At 41.6% G+C, this 16,043-nt stretch overlaps 1 protein-coding gene across 1 annotated transcript in view; it reads left to right on the top strand.

Moving 5' to 3' along the window:
* Positions 1-15,895, top strand: part of rimkla (ribosomal modification protein rimK like family member A) — a 29,639-nt gene extending 13,744 nt beyond the window's left edge. The window contains exons 3-5 of the mRNA XM_086052005.1: positions 1,642-1,728; positions 4,604-4,807; positions 9,953-15,895. Of these exons, the coding sequence (XP_085908131.1) occupies positions 1,642-1,728; positions 4,604-4,807; positions 9,953-10,455 (794 nt within the window). The 3' untranslated portion in view covers positions 10,456-15,895. The remainder of the gene's footprint in view (positions 1-1,641; positions 1,729-4,603; positions 4,808-9,952) is intronic.
* The last annotated feature ends 148 nt before the right edge of the window (positions 15,896-16,043 follow it).

Here is a 16,043-nt window from a genome sequence, read left to right as displayed (position 1 = left end):
AATTTTTAAAGATTAAGTCAGAATTGTATGTGGAAAAACATTAAATTGTAAATAAAGTTATAATATGACAAGACAAGAATTGAGAAAAACACCCAAGGTTTTCAGGAATAAAGTTGAAATATTATGAGAATAAAATAAAAAATTACCCAAGACTAAAGATGGAACACTACAACAAATATCACAAATAAATTACAAGAGAAAAAGAAAACTAAGCGAGTCAGTATAACATGAAAAGCTTTTGTCATTTTTGAGAATCCTGTCAAAATATAAGAAAATAATAAATAAAATGTAATTGTACAGAAATAAAGTCATATTGTTACAAGCAAAAACTTGAGGATTTTTTTTACCCAAATAATAATTTAATTCAAATGTATTGCCCGTAAAAAGAAGATGAAAATTGCACCCAAATAAATTTCAAAACAAACAATTCTTATAGATTAAATACAACTGAACTTTACTCGGGCATTGATTTTTTTTTTTTTTGGCATACCGCTACGTAGAGAGTACGGGTACCACTAGTAGTACTCCTACCACACTTTGAGGATTACTAACAGTCGATCAAATGTATTTAGGCCAAATGCCCCTTTCAAAGTTGTCTTTTTGCAGCAGCAAACAGAACCATGAGAAACATCATCATCTGAGATGTTCCCATGTGTCATAAAACAGATTGCTCGAGTTTTTAAAGTAATGAAATATTTGGCCTTAGGCAATGCCCGCTCATTTATGGACAGCCATGTTTTATTAAAATCATTTTTATTACTCTACATTCATTTATTAGGAAATAAGATAAGATAGGAATGCCTTTATTGATCCCACAGTGGAGCCAACAGCACAAGCCCCACAATTCCTTGTACAAAAAAATAAAATAAAACAAACACAACACAACAGTGATTCAGGCCAGAAGAGTGAGAGAAAGAGGGTGATGTTTGGCCTACATTCCATTGGTCTCTCTTCGGTGTAGTCCAGGCAATCCATGCAGAGTGGATACAGAGCTTATGTAACAGTCCGGCTGCCTAACCCTCTGTCCCCGCATGACTTTTCAAAACAAAATAAGATATCCCCTTGCTCCTCTTCCGCCTCTTGTTCTCTCTGCTTTCTCTCTCTGTCTCTCGCTCTGTCTCTCTCTCCCTGGTGGAAAGCATGTGAATCAGTGTGTCTGGAAAAAGCCATGTGACCGAGTGGATCACATCTGTTCGCTTGAATGGATGCCACATTTGAGCAGTCGGCCTTGTGAAAACGAGAAGAGAATTAAACACTGGTCTCCGGTATGTTTAGTAATATTAACAATTGACTCTTATGTTTTTGATGTTCTTAGCACATTTTATCCTGACACGTTTTAGCCTTGCACCATGAGCAAATGCACTGAAAGCGGAAGCGTGACGTGGACTTGTTTTAGCCGGCTCCAACAACCGCTCACTTCCAATCTCATCCATCTAGCAGCAGCACAACGCTGCTGTTTTGAGTCACTTCTGTTGCCATAGCGACAGGTTTCATTCCGACCCCGCCATCCCCCCCTGCTGGCTCAGTCAGTTGCAATTGATAAACTTTGCTTTCAAAGGAAGCTCCTTTTAACACATTGCTTTCCTGTGTAATCATGTGTTTTTTTGTGTGTGCCTGCGCCTGCGTGTGGGTCTCTCTCAGGTGGACATGACAACTTCCGAAAGATGATTGACGAGGCAGAGCCTCTGGGCTACCCAGTGGTGGTGAAAAACGCACGTGGACACAGAGGTAAGACAAACAGATGCATGACGCCTCGCTGTCCCATTCACATTTTTTTCTTAACCCGAGTCAGAGTCACCTGATTTTGAGGACATGCCGATCCGATACCTCTACAACATTGTTTCTCAACCTTTATTGAGTGAAGGCATAGAATTTCACTGCACACAATCGCAAAACGATTCACAAAAAGTGGATATACAGGTTAATTATGTACCTTTACCAATAGTGGAAGAGCATTTAAATGTTTTGCCTGTTGCTATACATGCTAGGCATACATAAATGAACAAATTAACAAAAAAAAAATTGGAAAATAATATATATTTGTCTTAATAATTGAGATTGGATAATTTTCCGCGGCACACCTGATGGGATGGATCTCTCATGGCACACTGGTTGAGAATCACTGCTCTCCAATATATCAGGAAGAAAAAAAGTCAGAATCCAAATTGTCTTTTTTCCCCTTCTTTTGAACAAAACTATTCCAACCTGACACCTTTTATCTGGCTCGTGGAGCAGTGGTTTAAATCCAAGTACAACATTGATGTATTTATTTATTTTTATGGGGTTGGGGCACATCAGTTTTTCCGGTGACATATTAAATTAGTTGTGTTGGATGCAGTTCTATTATTGCCCAATTTGTACTCACTGTACTGCAGACATTATTATTGTTACATAATGCTAGCTTCACGTTAGCTTCTCGCATTAACTACCAGAACATTGCCCTACTGGCTGTGTTTACTTCCGCTGTTTCCGGCTGTGATGCAATGTTGCATAATATAAAACTTTTTTGTTGTTTTTCTTTTGGCAATATCTGTGTACCTGTGCATTATTTTGTTGCTTTGTAGAACTTGAAACTTGAAAATATTTAAAAGTAAAATAAATAAATGCTAAATTGAATTATAATACATTTTTAAAAGTATGTATATATATATATATATATATATATATATATATATATATATATATATATATATATATACACATTCTGCAGCGAAGACGGAACAGAAGTGTACCTCTTATTGCTGCTTGGTTAACGATTACTTGTCCATGTGGACACATTTTTCCTTAATTTACTTGACAAGATGGTTGGGGCAATGTTCGCTATGTATGTTTAGGCGTCATCTAAAACAGCCACAATGTCTGCTGACCCCTTTGACCTTTGGCATTCATAGTTATCAACACTTGACTGGCTCTGACATTGTGTGCAATAACAATGGGCAGCAGGACCAGCCTGCCATCATGGTGTATTGTTGGACAAAACAACCGTTAGTGAGAACCCAACTTTTTCTTTTTGTTCCATTTGTTCTTCTTCCCCTCTGGTTGACTGTTGGCGAGTAGCTGGCCTTACCTCGCCATACTGAAAAGTTCAACGGAAAATTGTTTGAATGTGGTCATTCCACGAGAAATAGCTGTGCTGTGAATTAATGAGCTCGCACATTAAGATTGAAGGTAAAGATTTTGAACTCAAGTCCCATACGTGTGCTCTGACGCTTCCCCTCCACTCTGCACACTTAGTTGGAAAAGTTGCCCAGCACGACTGGCTATGTAATCACACGTGTGTGCACAATGTGGACGTGTCATACAGTGACTAAGGCGACCCAGCACTGCCTCCTTGAATAATATTAATAAATATGACTAAAAATGCACTTGCACACATACAATGAACGTGTCCTATAATCAATGCTCTCTCTTCACTACCCAGTTATTTGTGATACTGTAAGTACCGCAGTGCAAAAGAAAATTGAACAGAGTGACTGCAAAATATTCCACTCAAAAATGTCTGCGGCATGTTTGGCGGTCATGCAGTGTGCTCACTGTGCTATCGTATACTGAATGGAATCGCTTTTCTCGCAAGTTATTCAAAGCAACAACCACCTTGCACAACAGAAATAAAGAAAGCTCAAGATAATTCATAGTAAAATAAAGAGCATGGCACGCTCGGTCACACACAGGCACAAGCGTACTCCGAATGTATGTGACGTGGCTAATGACACGTTTATTTTTCCAAAATACATGACATGATGGCACACCTAAACCAGGTGAAACCTCAATTATTGACACAGCAATGTGACAAAAAACACACGGCAGATAGGGGAAGGAGGGAGATTTCTGCCAGGTCCGATGACTCACTTTAAGGCTTCAACGGGTCTGTTTAATCAAATGTCCTATACAATGCTGAATAATAATAATAATAATCAGCTATGCCCAAGCACATAAAAGTATCCGTATGTCATCTTGTCATGATCCGTCACTTTGTATATATTTTGCACTCTCCTCTCCCAAAGGCCTATGTTGTTTATTTGTTTTGTTTCATTTTTACTAAGGAGTATGGGCCCCACATGAATTACAAAAATGTCACAAAGGAAGTAGATGTCAAAATTCTGCGAGCTTGTGCACTGTACAAATTGCCAGACATGAGTTCACCCTCAACCATGGCAGTGATTTTCTACACGTGAAGTGCACAGTCATGCCTTTCGCTGTGAGTTGTGCTCGCCAAGGACTGCCTTGTCATCGTATTTGGATTGCCACTTAGACACCATGTACATATGCGCGCACACACACGCGCGCGCCTACATCACATGATTTGTCCCTGCTTTCAGGGAGGGGGTCAGAGGCCTTGGCAAGAAGACGTGCTAATTAAAACCGACTTTTTGTTGCCTCTGTGAGAAGCATTTGTTTGTGCCCTAAGAAAAGCCGCCTAACCATGTTTTAGAGAAGGGGAACTGACAAAAGACTTGGTCAGCAGATTTAGCTAAAAGACTTTGAGGAAGATATCAAACCACAATTGAAGTTCCTCAAAAGTCTATTCACTTGTGTGTCAATACTAAAGGTCTGGTTATGCTCAATAAAAATGTCATTGCACCTTGTCGTCTTTCACCCCTAGGCAAGGCTGTGTTCTTGGCACGGGACAAACACCACCTGACGGACCTGTGCCACTTGATCCGTCATGACACCCCCTACTTATTTCAGGAGTATGTCAAAGAGTCACATGGCCGTGATGTACGTGTGGTGCTGGTGGGCGGCCGGGTCATCGGCTCCATGCTACGCTGCTCCACCGATGGACGTATGCAGAGCAACTGCTCCCTAGGTAGGCATTCACCCAACGCTTCCCAAATATACCCGTACCCGCAGCAATGCCATGGTAGAGCACGAGAGCACTTCCAAAAGGTATCCTCCACTGTTCTCGTGATGTCTGCGGAAAAGAACGGAGACAACAGGGAAAATCATGAGATTTTCTCAGAGTTGCTTAAAGGGACAGGGGCCGGGATGGCCATGTTTTCACTAACAAGTTCATCTTATATATTTCTTTATCAGGAAAATGAAAAGAGTTGCCATTTTCTATTTTATCCATTCATTTTGGAGAAATTAGGGAATAAGTAAATCCATGGATAACGCCTCTCGTTAATTAGGCCAATGGCTGCGCCCCCTACCGTTCACTTCTTGTTCGGCCAGAGTCATGGGAGGAAACGATTCCAAACTCTCCATTGGAAATCATTGTACTTTCATTGCTTAAAACGTCCAAAAACGGCGATCAATTGGCACCAAAATTTATGTGGACATCCCTACTAATGCCCACTTCAACATATCAGAAGGATTAACTTCACCATGGCTGATTTATATGAGAATGGCGAAATGTGGAAGTGAGCAGAGCTACATAGCTTTATTCTGGGACGAGCACACACTGTTTTACTTAAAAAAAAAAAAAAAAAAAAACACTACTTTGCTGATCACGGTTAAGACGGGCGAGGCATTATACACCAGTCAGAATATTTACAGAGACTGAATGAAGTAGGAATGAGTAGACGTGCACATTTATTTGGATGAGGAACGGCCCCAGTTTTTCTACCTACAACACGCCGTCCAATTTGGAACGTAACAGCCGAAATGGCACGTTCCAATGCGACCACACTCGGCTGTGCAGTCAGCCTCGCTGGAACTTTTTGTTCACGCCGCTTCACTCAAGCAGAAGGTGGCTGCTGCAAGCAGTGTCGGACACCGCACGCGGCTGCTTGGGAGGCAACCCCACGACGTGAAGACGCAGGCTCATGTTCACCTCCACACGCTGCGCGGACAGTAAAGAGCTAATGTTGTTGTGCTAACGCTAACTTTTGTTTTAACGGCCTGAAGCTAGTTGTTGCTATTAGCTGTCCCGTTATCCTACCTTTCGCCGGGGAGGGAAGAGGGTGGGGGTATAAAGATCCAATCTGCCTGCCCTGCTGCTCGCTGCAAGCCGACGTCTCCCTCCTGGGAGTTGACACGAGTTTAGCTTAGCTAAATGTCTGGAATATAACCAGTCGGGGTTCGTGTGCGTATTCATGCTCCTGTCCGCTCCAGCCTGTGAAAGTGGAGGAGTAATCGCCACGGTGATTTTGGAGGTTATCATGATGAGATCACGTTTTATGTCAATAAATCCAAACTATTGTGCAGAAACCCTTTTATACTTTCACAGTTTGAAGTGGACAAGAGTAGTAATGTGCATTTGCATTTTGGCGGCGATCGGTCGCCGTTTTAGACAACAGAACTGACAAAGCGAGCAATATTACCATGCTTGCGTGACTTAGACCGCTGAGACCGAAAACATAACATAAGCCACGCCCCAAAAGGGGGCGGCGCAATTTGTCGTAAATCCAATCACAAAAAAGACCTTAAATCACGACAGAGTCTTTTGGGGGCGGCACTTTAGTACTGATGTCATTTTTACATGAAAACCAATTATGTAAGTGCCAATGTTAAGCTCACCGAAGTGTCTCTTTAAATTTGGTTTGAGATGGCCAACTTCTCAACTATCTGGTAAAGTCTACTTCCAAATGTTGGAAAAGTGAGCCAAGCAGAGTCAAATCTTGGATGCAGGAAGGACACTGCATTATCTCTCCCGGTCATGAAAAACTAGACCCGTTTAATACCAATGCCCAGGTGCTGGAGCAGGGTTCACCAACTCCGGTCCTCGGGGCCACCTGTCCTGCAGGTTTTCAATCTTTCCCTGCTGTAACACACCTGATTCAAATGATCAGCTCATCAGCAAGCTCTTGAGAAGCCTGATAACGATCCTGATCATTTTAACAGGTGTGTTACAGCAGGGAGAGATTGAAAACCTGCAGGACAGGTGCCCTCGAGGACCGGAGTTGGTGACCCCTGTGCTAGAGGATACATGGGTGTTTGCCCAACAAATCTGTGTACTTTGTCGATGCCTAGCGGGAGATAGTCCAGAGTCAGCCTGTACAGTCAGGGGCAGGAGGTAAGTCCGCATCATCTACACTAATTCTTACCTGTTCTTGGTAAACACTGCCAGGCTTGTGTCTTGTCATTGGTTCTGTCCATTGTCGCGATGGACAGAATTTCATACTTGAGATGTCATCTGTGCTGGTTGTCAGATGAAGTGCTGTTGACTTTATCATATCTGCTTTAATGAGAATCAAACCTGAGGCATTGGTTCTCGGACACAAAACAACACATTACACTCAGTGGGTTTGGAGTGGAGTTCTGCCTCTAGTGTAGGAGTTTTAAGTATCACGGCTTGCTGGTGCGCTATGCCTTCAGTGGTAATGACTTATCCACATGCCACAAATTCCCCTTTATCAGCCTGAATTGCAGTGCTCCTCAAACTAGGAAAGAGGCTGAAGTCACGCAGGAGAGACTGAAAACAATTCCTGTGTTGGCGATTCAATATTGTGCCTTTGCCAGAGATGCGCTGCTATGCTGAATGTTCTCCTCGAAACCAATCCGACATGCATGCTCTTCTCATATTACAAATTCCAACAACAAAAAATTGCAATGCTTTGTTTTTGATAGCATAGAGTCATCTTCGTGCTGGTGTTTTCTCAGCGGATATGGAAGCAATTGTAACATTTTTCCCAGCAGTGTCATGCGGACACAAGCAGTCACTGCCTGACATGTTTCTGTACCTTTTTCATATTAGTTTTCTGAAAAGACGTGAATACAAAATATTACCCTTGTTGTCATCTTGTTCAGTTGTCATGATAATAGATTTATGCTCATCTCTTCTATGCCGGTTCTGATATGGGAGGCTTTTCAAAAAGGCAATCCCACCACAACGGGCAGTTTTTCATTTCAGATCTTCTCTGTACGTAGACGCGAAACGTGGCTACTTATATAATGCGCTGGGTTCTGTTTCAAGTTGTGATCATAAATTGTTACGTAGTTCTGGGAGAGGTGGGCAATATGTATAGCCTTCAAATAAAATAGCTGTGTACGGAAAATAATATCAAAATGCTTCTGCAATTGTCTGTTTTTAGTGACAAAGTAGCTTTTTTTCCAAAATAGTCGCTAAAGGGGTTGGAAAAGTCACTCCTAAATTTAAATTCATTGTTAAAATCAATTATTGGCACAGCCCAAATATTTGTACTTGAAGAAGTCTGCCGTTCTGATGATTGTTCAGGCTTGGTTAGTATTGAACTGAGGGCAATGATTTTATTTTGTTCAGTGACGGGTCATCAGTGCCAAATGGAATTATTTAGCAGCCGGCTCTAATCATTCTTCTGAAGACAATAAGAAACAGTCATACCATCAGTCCAATTCTTGTATCAAGCATGATAATCCATCCGCTCCTTGACATGTTTTTTGGTAGCAAAGCCAACAAGGCTGGCCTGAGTCTACCCGCAAGATGCTGGGCAACTCCCTCTTAGCTACACAGAGCGATACTGTGATAGCGTGGGGACTTTTGAGTCCTCTTGGAGTCGTAATGCACTGTGACATATATGGGGCATTCGTCATCAGATTACTGGTGTTTATGTAACACATTTCAGTGACTGTATGATGATCTAGTGACAATAGATTTAAGTTCTAAATTACCCTACATTTAAATTTCATCAGTCATCTTGTCTCATGGTTTTGAGTGCACAGCGGAATCTTACATTTTAAACAAAATCCATTCCGGTCGACTTTCGATTGAATCGAACATTTTTAATCTGTTCCAGTGTTACCCTTACTAACTGTCGAGGTGATTTCTCCGTGGTATTTTTAAGATTCTTAACTGTCATACAAGTGTAGAAATAAGATGGTATAGGAAAACTTAAACAATCAATTGCGATTGTTGAAAGTGGGTACCTCATTAAGACTTCATGCATTATAATTTGTAATGTTCCTCACTCACAACAATAACAGTTAATATTAAACAAATTATCAAAATATTGTACTGAGCAGTCAGGGTGGAGACATATTGCCTCACTTAATATATGTTTGCCATCACGTGTTCCCTTCTGGACTCGTGTCACACGAAAAGACAAAGAAACAGCAGAACACAGTTGTTAACTTAATCCTTGGGATGAAACAGCACCGTATAATTTCCAACTTCCACTAGCTATCAGGGTTATTCCCCAAAAATAGCAATCTGTTGTTTCAGCGACTTGATGTAGTCGCCTATTCACATCCAAAGAAATGAACTCTGGTTTCATAAACTTCTCACAAAAAGTTATGGATATTCAGCTTTCAAGTGAAATTTCAGGAGATTAAATTCATTTGACCTTCTCTAAGTGTTTGAATGTGCATAAATGTTCGGTGCTTCAATACATTTTGCACTGCTTGGTGTTGTCAAGTAGCTGAATGGCAACATTCACAACAGGTGTTTGTTCCATGAATTTCCTGGTTCAATTAAAATTTGTGTTCATACAGTCCTTTCATGCTGTTCACATTTTGACATCATGACAATATAAGTGTTATATTGTTTATATAAGCATTTTTTAACATTGAAGAATGACGTTATATTCTGACGTCTTGAATAGGAATTAAATAAACACAAAGAAAAACGTATTTTATAATGTTTCATATTGATGCTTACTCGGTGAGAAACATGGGCCTGTTTGGATAAACATGCGTCACTAATTCGCTTGTCTCTCAACAAAGACAATTAGCTACCTGCTGCTGCTGCTGCTGCTACCTACTGGTATGGACGAGTACTACAATGTAGTAACTACACGATAATACTGCCAGGTGCTAGACCGCACAGGCACACAAATTAGATAATTTCCCAGGGCACACCTGACAATATCTCGGCACACTGTTTGAAAAACACTGCTATAGAGAGACGACAAGACGAATTGAAAATCATAGAAGTGGATGTCCTCGGAAACTGAAAAAAAAATGTTGTGATTTTTAGCTTCTTGTTAGAGAACAGTATGTTTCAACCAACATCCGAATGTCCCTGACTTTTTGAGAGTTGAGTATCAATTGAGGACCTCATTAATTAACTCAGCAATGTGTGTTTGCCGTCATCAAGGTGGCGTGGGGATGATGTGCCCACTGAGCGAGCAGGGCAAGCAGCTGGCCACCGAGGTGTCAAACATCCTAGGCATGGACGTGTGCGGCATCGACCTCCTCCAGCTCAACAACGGCTCCTTTGTGGTGTGCGAGGCCAACGCCAACGTGGGCTTCATCGCCTTCGACCAGGCGTGCGGCATGGACGTGGCGGGCATCGTCGCCGACTACGCCCTGTCCATGCTCCCCAACCGCCTCACCCGTAAGATGTCCTTGCTGTCGGTGGTGTCGAGCACCAGCGAGACCAGCAGCGAGCCCGAGGTGTGCCCCGTGCCCGCTGTCGGGGGTTCCTTGCCCGAGGCTGTGTGCAACATGAGCGTGGGCTCCACTTCCAGCGAGAGCGACCCCGAGCTGGCCGAGCCCTCCCAGTCGCCCCCCTGCCAAGCCTCCGGCTCGGTCCTCCCCGACCCAGCCTACAACTTCAACACGCTGCTCGCCAACGAGATCAAGCTATTGACTGAGTGAGATGCAAGCCGCCTGCACGCACCAGCAAACAAACGCACACACACACACACACGCGCACACACACTTACACGCACACACACGCGCACACATTCCTTTTCCAAATACATGTGGATGAATACAAAAACAAAAATTCCTCCTCATACTAACTCCCTCCAAAAGATCTGAGGCTGCTCCCCTGACTCCTCCTCAGTCCTAAGGGCTAATTCAAGTATTCGCTCGGCTACCGCTTGATTATAATGGGCTTAGAGCTTGGGTTAACCCAAGCCCTACAGTTTTTACCGGGGGATGTTCCTTTTTAGACATGCGTCAAATATGGTGTAATGCAGACTGTTGTCGTTTTTACAAGTGTTGTGGAGAGAAATAGTACGAAGCACCAGACATGACATGGTGTGGGGGGGGTTACATAAACTGTAGCCACATTATAGATATAATGTGTGCACTGCGCACAAAATGCTGATGTGTGGCTGCAAATTACTAAATTGTGCCCGAAAATATTGTAGTTTGTGGACACAATATAAATGCAACACACATTTCTATTCATTTTCTTATTATCGAAATCCATCTTTGACAGTGGACAGCAGAAAATGAATGCTGGGGAAGGTCCGGGCACCTTTTGATTGGGTTGGGTCCATAAATACGCCTGCTACTCCAGGAGTTTGCAAAAGGTCCCAAAGGTTCCCAAACTGTGGCAAATAACGTAATTTTCAGACCATAAAAAGCACTTAAAAACCTTTGATTTTCTCAAAAATCGACAGTGCGTCGCAATGCGTTGCGTAATAAATGGATGGATGTCAACTTTTCAGTTTGTCATCTTTAATTCAAATTCCTTCCTATTACGTTCGCGTCATCATTTTCATCTAAATCTCAAAATCGCTAATATGTGTCTGTCTTTGTCATACCAGAACTAGAACTACTTCCTGCTTTTGTGTCTAAAGGCCTAGGTACACCAATCCGACGTCGGGCGTCTGTAAGCGTCGGATTGCGCGTCTGATTGATGTAGCAAACACACCGTCGTAACGTCGGACCTCCTCAGGAAGCGTCTGGTGGGCGTTTAAGCATGTTGAATCGGCGTCGGGAGACATTTGGTCACTCTGATTGGCTGTTAGCTAGCGAATCAGCGCACGAATGGGAAGTGACAAATACCGATAAACAGTGAGCAGGCCTTTGCTGCCTTAATCTTCTTACAAGTGCAAGAGCGAAGGTCGACAATTTAAGTATTTCACGATACTGTGTCAAGAACGTGAGGGTTTATTTCATGTGGAAGTTCATCGTGAGCGAAAAATATAGCTGAATGCATTGTTTACATTTTTATATTCCGCCCCGCCAATAGCTTTCAGGTTGTCTTTTTCTAACCATGAGGAATTGTGATTATCGCCGCCAATGGTATGAAGGGGTATTACATCTCACGCATGCGACGAAGGTACTTTAACGGTCAGCGTTGCTGTCTGTCGTTGTCAGAGGTGAGTAATCTAGGTCCAGGTCCAGTTGGCCAACGTCGGATTGGTCTATCTACGCCTTAAGAATCATAGGAAATGTAGTCCTACTATCCTACTAGACCGCAGCATTTGCATTCACCAGTTAGACCCGACACAAGCTGAGCTTTCCTGGCGACATGTTTGCAATGTTACAATGCGGGACTGGACCGGTGACGGGTAAACGACACAGCCAGCTTCAAATAGCTGCCGGGACCGAGCAAAAAAGGTGAGCGTATTGACTTGTTTACAGCTATTGAACTGTCGACCAGGATAGCATTTAGCATTAGCCAAAGTAATAACACAACCACCGGTCATCAAATTGACTAGTGATGTTCAAACTTTTTTTGTCATCTGTCAAATTTGAAATATAATTGGTTCAACAAATAGTCCAGTTGTTAATATAGTTCGATTTACATTGGTCAGCAGTACAGATTGTGAAGGCGGATAAGGTTGACATGGCAACACACAGGAGCTGAATTCTGATTGGACAAAAAAAATCAAAATAACATACGCGTACTTCAAGTAGCCAAGAGAAATGCTACGAAATGGAAAAAGAAAAGAAACACAACAAATATTGAAATTTAGTTAATGATTGTAAGTCAGGTCCTCTGATCGTGTTTGGGCCACCAGAGAAAGCCTTGTTGGCCTTGAAATAAAATTCTTATTCGGTGCCTTAAATGAGCATATCGGAGCACATCATGTATATTATGGCCAAAATAGCAGTTCCCCCCATGTCATGTCTTTGGGTTCTGTAGACTACAACCTCAGGCCAAGCTTATTCTTCACTTGCGTTCAGTCTAGCACAAAAAAGAACACAAAACATAGTACAAGTGCAGAGAGAAGTATTCACACATGGTATGTAAAGCCCAAGACGCAATAAGCATTTAACTGTCATGTTCTAGTTGCTTCAAGTATTACATGAAGTCCTCTTGCCTGTTGCAAATTTGAAAACGTTTGCAGAGGTTTTTTTTTTTTGTGTGTGTAGTGTCTTTAATTAGCCGTACCAGCAGCAGCAGTCTGCCAAGTTTGCAAAATTCCCTCGTGTCTAGCACTTTATTATGAACAGATGCATTTGTTTCCTTTTTTTTTGTCCATACAAAAGAAAATATACCTCAAAACATGTGACCTTTCACTGCCACAGAATTACACACAATTGTTGACAAAAAATACAACACATATCAAGCAGGATGCTGCACTTCACACACCTGCTCTTCTACCCTCTAGTTCTCGATTGTGCTTTTTGTAAATGTTACCTTTGGTGGTAATTGCTGTTATGGTGTTGGAAAATCTGTTCTTTTCTCTATCCATTATTTTTGTAAATTAAAAAAGGCATCATACAACAAACACAAAATAGAATATACTTTTCAATATTGTTTGGTTTGTTTGTTTTTTTCCCGGGAATATTTCAGGGATTTTGATAGCTTATGGCTACCATCCAGGCGGCCGTTCCCAGCGCCGATCAAATTCCGACTTTGTTCCACTAACGTAGCCCTTGGTGTTGACATTGTTGTGCGTTTTGTTGATAACTCAGGGAAGCAGCCTGGATCTAACCTTCAAATACCAGACATATCCAAAAAGACAGACAAAAACATGACATAAGCAACAATGAGGAAAAAGTATCATAAGATGTGGTGGACGCCATGGTTAACATGCACTTTTTCCCCTTGCTTCTTCTGTATTGTTCCTTGTTTTATTCCTAATTTATGCTATTTTTAAAGAGAAAACAAGTGGTTTGTGTGCACTAATTAATGTGTCAAATCAAAACAAGGTGAAACCGCTGTGAAGCCTGATTTTTTTTCCTTTTTTTTTTTTTTTTTGTGGGCGGAAGGTAGTGTGTGGAGTGTAGCCAAGCTAAGAACCAGACACATCTTGCTAGACACCCGGAAAAGCAGCATCCCACATACTCCCCCCCCACCCAGATGCTTTTAGTGCGATCACAGTACCTCCACTGCCACACACACACACACTACTGTGACGTCATCCATGAAGCCCGTCAGCACGCATATGAGTCAGCTCTCTCCACTTGTTGTTGTCCTCTTGATTTGGATTTGTAATGTCGCCCATATCATTCCACATTGTTTACATCTTCATCGCATATCCTTCATCAACAAGTCTGTTAACCACATCTCGATACAGTTACCGGCAAAGTGATTCATGGGCTGGCCCAAGTTCATTTTTATTTGTTGAATGCTGGAAATGAGCAAAATGTGCTGGGTTGAGAGATCTTAAGAGTAATGATTGGACCCTTGCGCCACCTTTTTCATGGCAAATTGTCAAAGTGACCATCAAACTTTGCCCACATTGAAAAAACATCTTCATAATATGGCGTCGCCCATCTGTCCCCTTTTAAATAGGTTTAGGGGAATAAAGGAAATGTATTGTTCAAAAATAGCCGGAACATGTAGTCCTTTTTTAAACATAACTAGAAACAGAGGACAGCATGTACAAAAATGAAAATAGCATCATTGAATATGGCAATTACACAAAATACGGCCAAAAAATGTTCACTGATATGTTGGCACTGAATTCTTTGTAGCGTCTTTTTAGCTGTACCGAATGCGAATATAATCACACCCCAAGCAATAACATTGAAGACACATGCCTGTCAAAGTGCTGTCATTTCCCAAATAAAGGCTTACACCGACTTGGGATGCACATTGATTTTATCGTGTGATTCGTATGTGCCACATGTCAGGCAGAATAGCTCCCCGTGGTCCACTTTTGGTTCCCCAGTCACCAGTTGATAATGGCTGGATGTCTGCTTCTGACTGGGGCTTATTTGAGTGAATTTGTCAAAATACGATTTGTTGATTAGTCAAACTGATGAGGGAGGATAATTTAAATAAATTTGTATAGATTGTGGGCCTTTGTACATGTTTAGGGTGCTCTGATGGATTTTTTTTATTGATTGGCAGTATGTAATTTGGCCCACAGGCTATTTTATCCCCATCACTGCTTTAAATTAAACTACAAGTTATCAGGATACTTTAGAATGGTGCAAACCATTGCTTTGTAATCAATAATCAATGCCATGCGTCCAAATGTGAAAATCAGTGAAATTAGAAAAAAAAAATCATGCATAACGTCTTCGAGACGTCTTTTACAGACACTTTTGTCAGTTCCAGCAGATAGAATTTATTTGAACTCAAGATGCGGCCAGTTTATGACTCATTTAGGGCAAGTGTACGTCAGGACACGGTGTATGAACTGCAGAGCACAAGGTTAACTATTCCATTCTGTCAACAGATGCTTATGTGTATTTGGCACAAACACACCAAAAAAAGAAAGAGAAAAAAGGGAACATGAGGAAATCCATTGTTTTATCTCCTCCTCAAAATGAATCCGAATGCCAAAAACATGCTGTATAATTGAGTACTAATACAAGAACATAATGGCCGGATGATTACATGTAAATAATTGGGAGCAATTAATAGCCGTCTGGAGTTGAACTGTTTGGTTTACAACAATGCAATGTTTATGCTTGGGTGACACGCTGGAGCTCTATGTTGGTGTGTAGCGTCTCGAAATCCTGACTTAAGATAAGCGAAAGGCCATTTGATGTTGGAAAGTGCTACACTGGTACGAGATGTGAAGCATATGCCCTCACCGTTACTTTCATTCTGAAAGTGTTCAACAAAAGGTTCCCAAAAGTTGTTAACAAATGGTGTAAATCAGAGGTGCCCAAGTCCGGTCCTCGAGAGCCCCTATCCAGCCTGTTTTCCATCTTTCCCTCCTCCAACACACCTGATTCAAATGATCAGCATCATTATCATTATCAGGCGTCTGCAAAGCTTGCTTATAAGCTGATCATTTGAATCAGGTGTGTTGCAGGAGGGGAAACAAGTCAAACAGTCTCAATAGGGGCTTTCTAGGAACGGCATCTCCGGTGTAAATGGTTCGCTCTTGCTTTTTCTTTTGTTTTTTTAGATGAAAATAAAGAAGTCATTATTCAAAACCAAAAAAAAGTGTGTTCCTCATATTTTCACTTCATCTACCTCCTAATGTCAAATCAAATATTTTCAATTCACAAAAGGCCTGCTGAAAATATGCAGGGTGTTGATTTACACCGTTTTCAATATTCGCATATTTGTCACATACATTTTTTGTCTCATA

Source organism: Filicampus tigris, chromosome 1 (assembly GCF_054856515.1).
Source record: "Filicampus tigris isolate MCC_2025a chromosome 1, RoL_Ftig_1.0, whole genome shotgun sequence".
Taxonomy (NCBI): domain Eukaryota; kingdom Metazoa; phylum Chordata; class Actinopteri; order Syngnathiformes; family Syngnathidae; genus Filicampus; species Filicampus tigris.
The sequence above is the reverse complement of the archived record's forward strand: the minus strand, read 5'-3'. Positions and strand labels throughout refer to the sequence as shown.